At 41.8% G+C, this 15,626-nt stretch overlaps 3 protein-coding genes across 3 annotated transcripts; all 3 read right to left on the bottom strand.

The window, feature by feature from the left end:
• Positions 1-3,130: 3,130 nt before the first annotated feature.
• Positions 3,131-5,581, bottom strand: LOC103718194 (putative calcium-binding protein CML19). The gene has a single exon (XM_039124960.1). It carries the CDS (start codon positions 3,834-3,836, stop codon positions 3,285-3,287), a length of 552 nt encoding a protein of 183 aa, XP_038980888.1. The 5' UTR covers positions 3,837-5,581; the 3' UTR covers positions 3,131-3,284.
• A 340-nt stretch (positions 5,582-5,921) lies between these two features.
• Positions 5,922-7,050, bottom strand: LOC103718184 (transcription factor MYB73-like). The gene has a single exon (XM_008806890.3). It carries the CDS (start codon positions 6,827-6,829, stop codon positions 6,113-6,115), a length of 717 nt encoding a protein of 238 aa, XP_008805112.1. The 5' UTR covers positions 6,830-7,050; the 3' UTR covers positions 5,922-6,112.
• A 5,464-nt stretch (positions 7,051-12,514) lies between these two features.
• On the bottom strand, positions 12,515-15,626 carry LOC103718173 (pyruvate decarboxylase 1-like). The gene is made up of 6 exons (XM_008806879.4): positions 14,870-15,626; positions 14,514-14,677; positions 13,565-14,215; positions 13,350-13,467; positions 13,045-13,233; positions 12,515-12,937 (listed from the first exon to the last, which is right to left on the bottom strand). Exons 1-6 carry the CDS (start codon positions 15,389-15,391, stop codon positions 12,767-12,769), a joined length of 1,815 nt encoding a protein of 604 aa, XP_008805101.2. The 5' UTR covers positions 15,392-15,626; the 3' UTR covers positions 12,515-12,766.

Genomic DNA, 15,626 nt, shown 5'->3' with positions numbered 1-15,626 from the left:
GTTGCACTTGCAATTACTAGGAATAGGACACTTCTTCGCGTAAAGGAGTTCCGCTCAGGCTTAGACCATCAAAAGATCTAGAATTACTATAAATATCTCGGCCTCCCACTCAACTCTGAGATTCCCCATCTTTAAATTTTCTCAAAGTAAACTTTGACGTTAGTGTGCATGATGATGGAGAACAAAGAGGTGCTGGCTTTGTGATCAGATATGCTGATTTTAGACTTATTGCCGCAAGGGGCAATCAGCTTTATTACATTTCTATTCCTAGAGCCAAGCTCAGAGCTGTTTGAAAAGGGATCACCCACATATAGGTCAACTTAGGGGTCGAGCGTATCCACTAGAAGGTGACTCGGCGATTATGATTGGATGGATCTAGGGTTACGTTAGGGTAGACGATGAGCATCCACTGTTGCAGGTCATTCGCAATTTTTGAGAGACTGTGTGGCTTCTCAAATTACTCATGTTTATCGAGAGATGAATAAGAAAACTGATTGGGTCGCTTCGTATGTTGCGCAGCACTAGTCGCTAGCTTTGTGATAGCTACGACTCCGCTCCCCCCTCTCTTTGTTATTTTTCTTCTGATTTTTTTTTGGATATAGTCATGCTATAACGGTATAATATATCCAGCTTACCAAAAAAAAAAAAAAAAAAAAAAAAAAGAGCCGAATTTTGCCATTTATTACTATACCGGTCTTTTGAGGTCATTTTTCCTTTGAATGGAAAAGAACATTTACGTGGAACTCCCCCAGCAGTGTTGCATTACTTTACCGTACGAGGCGGATGTATCTGGGCCTATCCTGAGGGAAACAGAACTCGAGGCTCAAATCTTTGATCTCTCAAGGGATGCGAGGTCATTATTATCATTATGCAAGCCATTTGTCAACTAAATGCTATAAAGCTCTCTGAAAAAAATTAATGGATGTCATTTCTACCGAGCAAATAGACTCTCAAACTGATGTCAGTCCTTGAGGAACATTTCTATTTTCCAAATCCTTCCAGTCGGCCGTCATGAAATCTGAATGACTAGCTTGTGAGGTGAGATAATTCTAATGGTGGTGTTGTGGGATGGGGTTCCCAGTTTAGTCCCACATCGGCTAATCAGCAGAAAGGTCTGTGCCTTAAATGGGGGGCTCAATAACTTTTCCTTACCGAGGGCCCTTTTGTAGGACAAAACCGTGAGGGTAGGGGTAGTACCTCTGCGGACCCCCGCGCCGTTAGGGCTCGAGACTGTCATTGGGCAAAGACCCTGGGCGACCTCCCGGAGACCCGAAGCGGCAATCCCAGAGCGGACAATACCTCGGGAGGGACGCAGATGCTTTCCCTGCTCGGCTGGTGTGTGGGCTGCTGCCGGGGTGAAACCCCGCAACAGTTGGCGCTAGAGGAAGGGACCCGGCCACGCACAGACCTTCCCACTGGGGGGGCTGTGTTGTGGGATGGGGTTTCCAGTTTAGTCCCACATCGGCTAATCAGCGGAAAGGTCTGTGCCTTAAATGGGGGGCTCAATAACCTCTCCTTACCGAGAGCCCTTTTGTAGGACAAAACCGTGAGGGTAGGGGTAGTACCTCCGCGGACCCCCGCGCCGTTAGGGCTCGGGACTGTCATTGGGCAAAGACCCTGGGCGACCTCTCGGAGACCCGAAGCGGCAATCCCAGGGCGGACAATACCTCGGGAGGGACGCAGATGCTTTCCCTGCTCGGCTGGTGTGTGGGCTGCTGCCGGGGTGAAACCCCGCAACAGGTGGTGATGTAGATTTATTTAATTAGAAGTACTCATTTGAAGTTACACATTTGGACACAAAATGAAAGATAGAGGACAACATGTGCTCAAAAGAGAATTGTATATTTGCAGTGCAGATATAACTCCAATAGAAGAATGTAATCGGGATAAACGAAAACAGAACCATAAAATTGATTAACAGAAAAAAGTATTTCATTCTGTGTACTACCATAGTAGAGATGTTAAGGGCATCAATCAAAAGCTTGGAGGTGCCCAATTGCCCAAAGAGGGAAGCAAAAAGCATGCACACTCAAATCTATTCACAGAGAGACAGTGAGTGCGTGCGTGCGCGCGCGCACTCAAGGTAGAAGGTATGTTGAACTATTGTTCTAGATACCGGCTCATAGCAAAAGCGAAAATAACTTAGATGACACCATAATGTACTGTAATGAAAATAAAGAAAGAAAGAAACAAATGGCCACTCTAAAAATAAATTTAAAACCAACAAACTGTATGAACGGAAGGAGGAGGTGGAGGAGGAGGAGGAGGAGAACTATTGGTTTATTAATAAATTATTTAATTCAAAATTTTGAAGTTTTAGAATTTCATGTTGGATATTTATTAAAATATAAATCTAGTTAAATATAAAAATTTATCTTAGACTTCCAAATAAGATTTAATTTTCTATCTTCATCTCTCTTTTTTCTTAAAATTCTATACAGACACATCTCTAATTTTTTTATAGTAGCAAAGTACCTCAAAAAAATCCATAGAGACACCTTCTCTTCTCATAAGTCATTCCGAAGAGATGCTTCGTAAACGGACTCTTTGGAGACTTCCGTAGATGAAATGATGCATTCCCACAAAAAGATACATATGATCCGATAGTGATTCCAAGGGATACAACCTTGATGAATGGATGGATTATATGAAGAGATACATTCAACAAAAGGATATTTAAGTATCTAATTATATTCACCCTTTCATGTCTATAAATAAAAAATAAATCATACTTTCCATCCATCAGGACATCTCCTTTTCATATGAACAACTCTAAATTAGAAAAGAGAATTGAAAGCACTAAACGAGTAAACTCGAGCACACCCAATAAGTATTTGAGAAGAGGATTGTGTCCACATATAAGAGGATTGAGAGGGATTGTTTCAATCAAATTTTCTGATTTTTAACGGATTTGGCCAGTTCGGATTCGACCCTGATTCTCCTTTATTAGAATACACTTCAAAGAGAATACGAAGCAGTTTGTTGTATCTTGGGAGTATACCGCCATTATGTCTAGGTGAATTCTTCTGCAAAGAAAGCTGCTTTCATAGCGTGCTTCAAACCGAGTAATATCAAAATTTAATTTATTTATTTAGTATGTGCAGAAAGCTATTAATAAAAAAATATTGTAGATAAAACAATAAAATTATATAAAAAAATTTATAAAATTTTGGTGGATGGATTATTTCCAACAAGAACAACCACCATATCTACAGCCATCTAAATGAATAGAATCAGCTACTGCTGGTGACACAGCTACATGGAAAGCGTGGCAAGCTTGCCCCTCAGACCATCATCATAATCCTGAACTCGTCGAAACTAAGCACACCATCCCCATTGAGGTCGAACCTACAAATCATGGCCCTGCATTCGTCCAAGCCCCTCGACGCCCCCAGCCGGCTCAGCATCCGCTTCAGGCTCTTTGCCGTAATGCACCCCTCCCCTTCCATCTCGTACATCTCGAACGCCGCTCTCAAATCCTTGCTCCTCTCCTCCTCCCCCTCCACCTCAACCAACCTCATGAAATCCTCCAACTCCAACAACCCATCGCCGTTGGAGTCAGCTGACTCCACCAAGTTCTCGGCACCCTCGGCGGACAACTCCTCGCCGATCGTCCCCATGCAGAGCCTCAGCTCGGAGGCCGAGATCTTCCCATCGCCGTCTTTATCGAACCAACGGAACACTTGCTCGAATTCCATCAACTTCGAACTAGGTTCTGCCATTGGCATCGAAGCAGAGGACTTTAAAACTAATCGACTCTTTTGTTGCCTAACCGCTATGTATGCCCTGGAAGCTTGAGGGTGGCGTAGTTTCGAGGCTTTGGCTTCCGCGAGCATTTATAGGCGAGAGGAAAACGTGTACGGAAGGGGGAACGAAGTTTCGAGACAAATCTGGAACGTCTTACGAGAAGATACGTGTCGAGGAAGCTGGTAGAGGCGTAGAGCAAAAGCTTCGTTATTTCTTGCAAGTCGTCGGACTGACCTGGAAAATAGCGTGTCGGGTGAGTTCGAGAGAGACCGAGAATAATCCCCGAACAAGAGGGAAAGCCCCTCAAATCCCACGTTTTACGCGCGCGGCACAAAAAATGACGAGTGTTTACATTTACGTTGACTGCGTCATGAAAAAGTAGAATAAGCAGAGCGATGCTTCGAATCTTAGTAATTAGGAAGCTTCCTGCTCTGGAATTCTCTCTTCTTACCCTTCTGAAAAAGTTCTTGGTTTCTAATGTCTATTAAAGGCCCTTTCAAGGAGCACATCAGTACTCGATTATGGTTATTAGTTGGATCCGAAAGATCTAAGAGATAATAGCTGCGTTCACTCTTTACTCCGAAATATCTGGCCAACGGTAAGGGATGAAGGAATCTTTCAGACCAATCATATTTTTCGTGAAGCTAATGAACTAGCAGGTTGGGTGGCTGCTTATATAACCAGTCACTCCGATAGTAACTTGTGAGCTAAAGATGGCATCTGTACTCGTCAGGTATGACCCATCCCGCCTTAAAAAAAAAAAAGAAATAGGTATGATGATGGTCCAATAAAAATTAATTAAAATGGGTTGTTTAGGAAAAAAAATCTTATTTATGAGTTATGTAAAAAAATAAAAAGGTGAACTTTTAAGCAAAATGCTTTGACGTGCTATTAGTGCAGGAGAAAAATCGGCTTACCTTTTTTTATGACTATATAATTGATCATTTAAGTACTCCTTAGGTACCGTACCAATTGCTGCAAGTTAGAAAAATCTCCTTCTACTATGGAGTAAAGAAAACGTTTTCGGTGCAATGTTCATTAATTTTTTATGCTTCTTCTTATTAAAATAGTTATCAAGGTTAAACATAGAGAAGAAGTTTGGGTTTATAAAGATATTGGTTGCAGGAATTTTTAGTGGCATTATTGTGATCAATTTACAAGAAATCAATGGGATTGGAATAATTCGATTGTGAACAAATAAAAATAGTGTTAAGCAGATGGGAGTAATGGCTCATTTGATTAGCAATTTCACGCTCCAAAACTTGAAACTTGGAAAAACGCTTGCTCTTTGTGTTTGGCAACTAGAAGCTTAGCTACTTCTGCGGCCAAGAAATTAAAGGACTGCAAAAATATTTGGTAAATAATGTTTTCATAGCTTTTTAACTTTTACTAGGAGCTTTTTGATATAAATTTATTAAAAAATAGAAAAGAAAGGACAATGAATTAATACTTGGTTCAAAAATTAAACCAGAATAAGACTCGGATTAAGTTTCTTTTTTTTTTTTGGCCTATCAATCAAATAATTTTTGAAAAGCAAACTCAACTAAACTATGATTATGCTCATGAACTTGCTTATACCAAGCATAATTATTTTTGAAAAAAAATAATACAAGTTATTTTTATACAATACCATGATTTTTATCTGCCTTTTCTTTTAATGGACAAAAACACCCTCAATCAAGAGTTATTCTAGAAATCATTACCAAACAAAAATAAGAATTAGTTGTGCTATGCAACCTAAAGAAAAAGGTTGGATCTATCAAGAATGTACTTGTAGTTAACTTAAAAAGAAAAAGGATAAAGAATATATTATGAACATCTATTATAGTAAAGTTGTCTCCAATTTGTAAATCTAAATTATGAAATGTTAATCTAATGTTTAGTGATATAGATTCATAAGCAAGAAAGAAGAAGAATGAAAAATATGGTGAAAACACAATTTGAGAAATATGCAAGCATATGAAGAAAATCTAAAATATGTCTTCAAGCAAAATTTTGTGACAAGAGGAGCACAGAGTATCCACAAATGACATATCATTTTCTATGCTCATAGCATTGCTTTGCCCAAAATATTTTCCCACCTACAATAACAAAATTTATTCGTATTTGCACTTCTTTTGTCCCATTAATATAGAAAAAAACAAGACAAAAAAATAAATAAATAAAGTAGAACATGAATCCAATTTAGTGGTGGTTATTATTCAAATATGGATCTTCTACGGTGATTAATGGATGGCCGTTATTAAAAGATGGACAATCATCAAATATGATACCCCACAAGCATATGTCTCAATACGATGTATTTTTTTACCACCCAAGTACCCAACCCCAACTTCTTTCTATAAATAAATAAAAAAAAAAAACCTTAGTGGCTGGATGCTGACTCGGACTGCATGGAGAAAGAGACGGCACCATCACCGTCCGATCGCAATCCATCAACATAACACCTCACCTCCTCGGCGATCATCTGCCGCATCACCGCCACCACGCTCGCCTCCACGTCGCTGCGCCGCTCGTGGCCCCCCTCCCCCGGCGGCCTCAGCGACAGCGCCGTCGCAGGCCCCGCCGCCGCCACCTCCACCAAACCACCGTTATCCTCCCTCCGACACTGCCGCTTCTGCACCGACTCCGAGTCAGATTCGTCAACCACCGACGAGCCTACGCCGCCGCCGCCGCCGCCGCCCGAGGCGTCGGCCGCTTCGGCGTCGGCAGGGGAGAACGGCTTCTCGCCGCGGAGGCGGCGGCGGCGGAGGGTGGAATTCCAGTGGTTCTTGACGGCGTTGTCCGTGCGGCCGGGAAGGAGGCGAGCGATGGCGGCCCATCGGTTGCCGTAGCGGGCGTGGGCGGCTACGATGATGGCGTCCTCGGCCGCGGTGAAGGGCCGGTGGTGGATGTCGGGGCTGAGCTGGTTGCACCACCGCAGCCTGCACGACTTGCCCGTACGTCCCTGTATCCCGTTGCTTATCAAGCTCCAATTCCGGGGTCCATGTCTCTCCACCAGCTCCCTCAGCTTCGCATCCTCCTCTGGCCTCCACGACCCTTTCACTCTCCTATAATCTTCTCCAACTCCTACTCCTTCCATTTGAAAACCTGTCTCCCTTTCTTCTCCTCTAGTTCTTCAGGGTTAGCTTTGTTTTCTTTGGTTCTTGTGCATCTAAGCGGTTGTTGCCGGTGTCCTCTATATATACACAAGAGAGAGAAGAGGAGTTTGGAGGAGTTGGAGGGGGTAATTGGTTCGTCCGTTTGTTTTTGGTTTAGGTGATGGTGTAGTTGAAGGGGGTTAGGGGGAAGAGGAGGGGGGTTGCTGATAGAAACACTCTACAATGAAAACAAAACGGTTTCTAGTGTGATGGTTGGCTGGTGTCACTGCCAGCGAGCGGCCACGAACCGTATACGGCCCTCCGATTAAGCCTCTCCCTTGGACCGGACCGGTTACGAGAATTGGAAGCTTGATTCTTGTGGGCTAAATTGGTCCCAATGGATCAGGTTGAGCCAAGTTCGTTTCGATAAATAGTATACATTTAACAAACAATCTAATTAAAAGTTTATTCTTTAACCTCGCAATTTATTTGTTAGATATGTTACATGGTTGTATTTGTACAACTTGTTCACTAAATAGATTGAGCTGGATCGACTTTGAAATTGCACGATTTTTCTGCTCATGTGACTTGATACGCTCAAGTTCAATCTCACATGGGTAACCTTGCATTGAATTTATTGCTGTTAATCCACTTGATTTTTACATTTGCATATTACCGATTTAGCATTTACGAAAAAATGGACATATTATTACACCTGTTTATAGTAAATCGAGTTTGGATTGGGAAATTTTTAGGCTTGAGTGACAACTGTGTCAATTTAATCCAGCTACTTTTTTTTTGGTACAATAATCCAATTATTTGATTAGCCAATATGCATTACAAACTCTTCTGCCTACGTTGTATGGCATATTTCTTACGTGTCTATTTCTCTCACCAGATACTTTTGTTCCCCTAATTGGGTCTTCCACCTTGCGTTTTTTTCTTTTCTTTTTTTATAGTACTTACGATCCCACAAAAGAAAGTCTTTTGTCTTGGCATGCATTTTTCAGTCTTGCAGAGAGCTGTCTTTTCAGTAAGCACAAACAACATTCGAACACAAACTGGATTGATGAAGAAGATACAACAACTTCAAACTCCGTTACCGTCAAGAAACCCGAAGAATAGATGTGGTTCTATTGAATTTGGATTTACCTTAGTGATGAATGCATTAGTCATTTAGATAACCCAAATATGATCATTCTTAATCCAAGTCTAAAATTTTTTTATGGCTTCATTTTAGCTGGGAGTAACTACTCATACTTCAAAGAATAGCCACCCTTCATGACACACGACCCGTAGGTACCTGACAAGCATCTCAGCGCTTCAATTGGCCATTCTTTACATGGTCAGGCTACAATATATGTGAATTTATGTGAATCATGAAATAATACAAATGAGTTCTGTGGACCCAACCGGAATAAAAATATATTGGGATTTATTGGTTCGGAGGAGAAAATAGCCTCACTCGGAGACCAGGCCAGCAGCCAATAAAATTAAATGCACCGAGTTAACGGCATGGCCTGGCGTTTTAATTTTTTGTAACTCCTTGACCCTTCGGTTTGAATTTCTGTTACCGTTTTCCACCCTCGTTACAAGCGAAGATTTAAAACCAGTCGGTTACAACGCAAAAGCCCGTTTAGAAGCAGTTGCTATATTGCTAGGTTAGCTAACGGCTTAAAAATTATTGATGGAAAGAAGCTTTAGGGCACTCATTATGGTGCATGAGAAGTTCCTCAAACTGATGTAATGCTGGCTTTGCAATTCAATAGCCAAGCACCGTTGTGTCATAGTATGTAATTACTCCAATTCTTTATATCAAGTGGCAGAAGTAACTTCTTGTATTTGTTACTCATAATTCAACACATAAATACAGAAACTATTGTGGAAAAACTATGATCATTCACCATGCTAGTTTTGCTTGCTCATTCGGCATGTTAAGATTTGGTCATGACCTCTATGAATAGCATCATTTCATGCAAATGTCATCATCTCAAGCCACATCACCTAAGGAACCACAAGGTGAGCTAGGGGGAGCTCGTATGGATTATTAAGTGGCCCCATGCTTGCTGTCGACCATTAGCAAGTATGGTATTATTTATAGATGTGGATGCATTGTGATCGACATATGGCGTATGGTAGTTGCATTTAACGCACGGAATGGACTGTTTCATGTCCATACGTATGCTCTCCCCTTGGAAACAAACACCATTTGCTGCAAGTCCCAACATGCAGGACTCTGCCTTCTTTTTGTTCTTTTTTCAGGAAAGGAATCGAGCTTTGGAAAAGATATGAAGTTTAGTGTGAGCAAAACATCTCCTGATCAAGACGTATGGAGCGAATAGAATTCATCAATCGTGTTTATTCAAGTATGGTTTTCTTGAGAAATTAGAATATAATTTGTATTCTATTAAACCTTTTTTATCTTTCATGGCCCATCCTCTATGCCTTGAAGTGGTAAAATTTATTCGATGCTCATCGAACAAACTCGGAATCATGCATCCTAATAAGCTGTACAAATTACTATGTTTATTGAGACAAACATCATATACCAACCTCTACCCATCCCTCGACGACTACCCAGTTCACCGGACCAAAGTCAATGCGGTTGTCCTTCAAGACTGCTCTTCTTTTGAGAAATATGACAATAATTCCACCACCGGGGTTTCAAGTCAGGAACTTTTCTAAGAGCAAGCCTTTTAAACAAGAGGTGCCAACATGCTTCGAAATAACATAATGTAATAATAATTCAAGATCTCATCCAAACTAGCTAGCTAGAAAGTATTTTGTGGATTTTTTGATTCTATAAATACTCAAGATCTATTCAGCAAATAACCGATGTGAAACTAAACACACGCCCGCACATGTCCTCATACATAAATGCAACTTTATGCTAGGCTTTCACTTGAACTTGGCTTAGCTTGTTGGTTTGGCCTCACGAACCAAGGTCTGCTGCGAAACCCTGTTCACTGAGGAGAAGATGCTTGCTATATTGTCAAGTTCGATCAAGTCCTTGTTTCTGTGTTACATCAAAAATAAAACGAAAATGCCCTGATCACTAATCTCCATGCATGAAAATTTTAACTCCATAAGGTTCCACATCGGATGTGAATTCATTACTTGGCAGCTTCATGACACTAATTGGTCAAGTTGCGTTCTTTCTTTATTCTTGTTCTTTTCTTTGCTTAATGGGGTTGCTGTTTTTCCAGTGTTGGAGAATGTATATTTATTTAATCATGTATAAGAAAAACGTTTTCCACATTGTGTGATTGTTTGGTGGTTAGAATTCCACGTTGTGGCGGTGCCGACTTAGGCTTGAATCCGAGCAGCCACAATTTTCTTTTTCCATCAATCGAATAAATTCATAAATATGACAGTTGGTCTTTTAGATAACCTACAGTTCTCGTTTTGTCTCTCTTTTTTTTTATCCTTCAAAAGTCAAATCTTAGCGGTAACAGCTTTAAATTAAGGTTTTTTAACATGTATACTCTTTAAATATACAAAAATATATAAATATTTTCATAAAATGGATATTTACATGTATACCCTTATAAATACTTATTTTGCATATATACTTTTTTTAAAAAAATATTTTAAATACATAGATACGACGGTTGGTCTTTTAGATAACCAACAGTTCTCACTCTTTTTTTTTTAACCTTCAAAAGTCAAATCTTAGTAGCTACAATTTTCCTTCACAGCTTTAAATTAAAGTTTTTTTTTGCATGCATATCCTCCAAAATATACAAAATTATATGAATATTCTCGTAAAATTGCTATTTGCATGTATACCCTCGTCAAATACTTATTTTGTATATATATTCTTTTTTTAATATGTACCCATACCATCTACACCATTAAAAAAAAGATTTTTTTGCGTACAGATCCTCTTAAATATTAAATTACATAAATACCCTTTTCAAATTAATATTTACATGTATACCCTTATAAAATACTCGTTTTGCGTGTATATTCTTTATTTTTTTCTTGCATATATGCTCGTACCATCTAACATTGTCAAAAAATTTGTAATTTAAAATTAAAAATAACTAAAATACTCTTAATAGGTAGCTATACAAATAGAAACATTTATAAGGGCATATATGCAAATAACACTTTGTGAGAGTATTCATACAGTTTTATGGACTCCCTCATTGACCTTACCCATTCAGTTTATATCAAGGGAAGAACTATTACCAATAACATTCTTAAATATAAAACAAACAATAGGCATGTGTATTTTGCAAGTTGCAGTTTTGTATATTAATAGGGTTGGGGCATGCACAATAAAACACTAGGAGTTTAGATATTTCTATAAAATTAGACTAAAAATTCGATAGGAATGGAACCTATTGATCTATCTAGCTTTTATTCTAAAAACTGATCGAAACCCAACCTAGATTTTAGTCTTGGCTGCATAAGTTTTTTTTTTTTTTTTCTGTTCTTACAGAATTTGAGCTGAGTAAAATTTCGTTAATATAGGGTCATGCTGAAATGGATGGCTTAATTCATGAATTTTACAAAAATTTTAGTTTAATTCTATAGAAATAGTCAAATAGGCCCTAAAAGAGGAGGCCTCAGCATAAGATCTCGTGAAAAACAGTACTTTAAGAAAAAGATTAAAGAACAGCGCACAATGACTTCTCTCTCAAATTTTGAACGTTTCCATCTCCTGGATGACTTAGGAGAAGCCCCGGCAGAACATTAAGGTTGACCTCCTATGCCTCGGAGAGTAAAAAAGACTCCAATATCTCAGGCTTCTGACGTTTAGGATCTACAGAAGCTTTTTTGACCTAGAGTTCCAATATTAAACAAACAACCTAGTTTTGAAGGAGAGCAGGTTACATTTCATGGTCCCGGACATGGTCCCGGAACTAAGGAAATCATAGGGAAAACAACTCAAAACATCGAATCTGGGAAATGCTATCATGAATAAGCCAATTTTAACATGACGACCCAAGTGACAGAAAGGTCATACTCTTTTACTACCAAACAGATGGGTGATTTACTTGAAATTTGTATATCTAACTACTATAGGTTAACATAACATTTATGCCCTGGCTAACTGGAAGAGGATCTACAGCACGAAAATCTAAAACAAACAGCAGACGTGTATATGGGGGTCACAGAGCAGCAACTCCTTCAAAGCTTGCCAAAAAAAACAAGGGAACAGGACAGGTACAACAAAACACCAGAAGGCCTCAACACGAATCTGATGAAAGGGGAGAGACTTTGTGAGAAAAGGATTAAAGAACACACTTTAGTTGCAGGGCCTTCTCTTTCACAATTCTGCTAGTTGACTTTTTACAGACTGCATCCTCAAAACAAGTCTGCAACATATTTGCCGGTTTCCAACTCCCAAAAGACAAAAGAGCAAAGGCCTTGAAAAACTCCATCTTGATATCTCACTCATCAGTGCTGTGAGAAATCAAGTGGAAGCATCATCGCCCTTTCCATCTCCATTTGCATCAAGGGAGGAGGATTCAGCAACCTTACCTGGTGCAGCAAGTAGGAAAAACATCAGTCAATGTCTTCTTCCAATGCAGCGACTAATCCAATTCAAGGTTGTCCGGTCCAAGATTGAACCAAGCATATTGCTACCTACATTTAATCGAAAGCTTAAGAGAACCTGGAAAGCTACCATTGAGTATCCAATGGGAGCACTCCATAATCACAAAAGCAGTTTTCTGTCAGGTTAATTCTCCACCAAATGGAGTCACTTTCAACCAACTAGATTTGTTATTTTTCACACAAAGTGCAAGTTTGAAGTCGCATTGTCTTAAGGTTCTTCGGTACAAAACTGGTAAGAACTAGGTATTCAGACATGATGATAAAGAAACAAAGTTACATATCGTGGCTGCCAACTCATATAACAAAAGACTTCAAAAACAGGATGCAAATATTCCGAAGAAGCACTAATTCAGAGCTGCAGACACTTGGGATCACTGGGGGTTTGGTGGCCTACTATTCGCCGCGGAAACCCTCGAGCCCCACTCCAGTAACTCTTTGCTGGTATCATCCTTGTGCACAATAACCTCTATGAAGCACAAGCAGTCTTTCTTTGGACCCAGGGCTGTCTGGATCGCCTCCTTAAGCTCCTCCTCGCATCGAACCTATATCAAGATATGATAAAATTTTGGTTACTACTTCATGAATATAGATATCTAACCAGAAGTCTTTTTACATGACCATGCGCTCGGTTTCTTTGATTCCAACAAACCTTCATCGTCCAGCATTTGCCCTCATCATTGTGGATAGCATCCACCAGGGCAGTGTAGTCCCAGTTCTTGATGACATTATAAGGGCCATCGTGGATCTCCACCTCAATGGTGTAACCCCCATTGTTAATGAGGAAAATGATGCTCTTCTGCTCGTACCTCATCATGGTTGAAATATCTTGGGCAGTCACCTGATTGGCACAAGGAAGAGGATCACATCATAAGAATCGTGCCACCTCTGCAGCACTTCACATCATTTTTTAGTAAGGAGTTTCATGTATGATCCAATTCGAATGACACTTGATACCTGAAAGCTTCCATCCCCAATGAAGGCAAGCACACGCTTATCCTTTGCTGCCTGCGCATACCCCAGAGTCGCTCCAACAGACCATCCAATAGAACCGTATTGCATTTGGAACTCGTATCTGAACATGCCAACTTGTTGTCAAGCATCGAACAGCACAAAAGGAGTGAAGAACTGCCATAAATGCGAAGCATACGAGTCCAGGAACGAGTCCTTACCCACAACCCGGGGGCAGTTTAAGCTTCTGGCAGTTGAACCAAGAATCACCAGTCTCCGATATCACAGCGGTGTCGCTTGTAATCATGTTCTGGATGTGCTTGAAAAGCACATTCACCCTCAGAGGCTCCTTGGGCTTGCACTCAGGCGGGACTCCGTCGGGCACGAAGATCCGGTGGTAGTTGTCATAGGCATTAGTGTTGCGCTTGAGCCGCTTGGCGAGCTCCCGGAGGAAGTCTTTCATCAGGATACACCCAAAAGCAGGCCCATTGGCGACCACCACGCGGTCGGGCTGCACGATAATGGACTTCTCCTTCTTGAGGAGCAGGGAGTAGCCGACCGAGCTGTAGTCATTGAAGATGGGCCCTGCAAACAGGTACGCATCGGCCGACTCCACGATCTCGGCACAGAAAGCAGTGCTGATGGCGCCCCAGTAGGTTCCGATGAAGTGTGGGTGGTGCTCCGGCACGAGTCCCTTGGCCGACGGCATCACAGCTACGGGGTAACCGCAAGCATCTGCCAGCTCCACAAAGGCCTTTCCAGCCTTGGCCACCCTGATCTTGGGGCCTCCGACCAAGACCGGCTTCACCGCCTTGTTCAGGAACTCGGCGGTGGCTTCAACAGCCGCCTCTAGGCCCATCTTGTTGCTCAATCTGATGATAATAACAATCTCCGATCACTAAAAACTACATACAGTTCATTGATCGACTCAATATTCTAGAAAAATATAAGAGAACGATTCTCAAGTGATAATGAGATCTCAGAACGTAAACAGAAGGAAAACCATCTAGTGTTATCTCTAATGATTCCAGCAATCTCAAACTACTTATATAAGCAATATGACTGAAGATCATAGTAGAATACCATGACACAAAATGATTTAACTAAAGAAACGATTTTTGAATCACTCCAGAGATCAAAAGAAACAGAGGAGGTCGTTTCAATCCGTACCTGGGAGAGATGAAGAAAGGGACGGGCTCCAGGCTGAAGGTGGGATGAGGAATAGCTGGCAGATTGCAACTGACGCTAATATAGACGGGCTTGCTCTCCTTGAGAGCGGTGGAGATCGCAGTATCGATCAGCTCATGGGCATCCTCCAGGTTATTCACAACCGCCTGTTAACACACACACGAGGCCCCAAGATTCAAACTTTAAGCGATAAAAGGACCCAAGATTCAAACTTTAAGCGATAAAAGGACCCAAGATTCAAACTTTAAGCGATAAAAGGACCCAAGTTTCAAACTTTAAGCAAGAAAAGGACTTAGAGAGAGAGACAGAGAGATGCCAGCGGAGTATTAGTTCTATACCTGGAAGCAGGTGACGGTCTGGAAGCAGCGGAGCTCCTGGGAGAAGTCAGGGAGGCCGATGGTGTGGTGAAGGATGCGGTTGGTGCCGTAGTCGTTGGAGTTGGGGCCGCCGACGATACAAATAACAGGGAGATTCTCGCTATAGGCGCCGGCGATGGCGTTGAGGACGCTGAGGCCGCCGACGGAGAAGGTGACGACACAGGCGCCGACGCCGCGGGATCTGGCGTAGCCGTCGGCGGCGTATCCGGCGTTGAGCTCGTTGCAGCACCCGACGAGGGTGAGGCCGGGCTCGGCGATGAGGTGGTCGAGGAGGGTGAGGTTGAAGTCGCCGGGGACGGAGAAGACGTCGCTGGCGCCGACCTGGACGAGGCGGCGGGCGAGGTGGCGGCCTAGGGTGGCCCCGGATTCGCAGATGGAAGCAACGGCGGGGCTGATGGGGTGGCAGGCGATGGCGGGAAGGGAGCCCACGTCATTGCAGACGGGCTTCACCACCCCGTCCACGCTGCCGATCGAGGTGTCCATCGATCCCAAGAGAAGAGAGAGAGCTGGTGATGGAGTAGTAAAGGTGAGAGCTTTGGGAGTGTTTTTTTTTGTTTACAGAGAGATCAGGGGAGATGGGAGATTTGTTTTTTGAAGGTCTTTTGGCTTTGACGAGTGTTGGTGAATGGTGGTGGAATGAAGGCGAAGATACTTATAGCGGAGAGAGGTATTGGGGTTTTGGGGTTGAAAGGGGTTTCACTTGGATCGTGGTTTCGGG

The sequence above is a fragment of the Phoenix dactylifera genome, chromosome 3, assembly GCF_009389715.1.
Source record: "Phoenix dactylifera cultivar Barhee BC4 chromosome 3, palm_55x_up_171113_PBpolish2nd_filt_p, whole genome shotgun sequence".
In the NCBI taxonomy this organism is placed as follows: Eukaryota; Viridiplantae; Streptophyta; class Magnoliopsida; order Arecales; family Arecaceae; genus Phoenix; species Phoenix dactylifera.
Note: the sequence above shows the minus strand (reverse complement) of the source record. Positions and strands in the feature narration are given on the sequence as shown.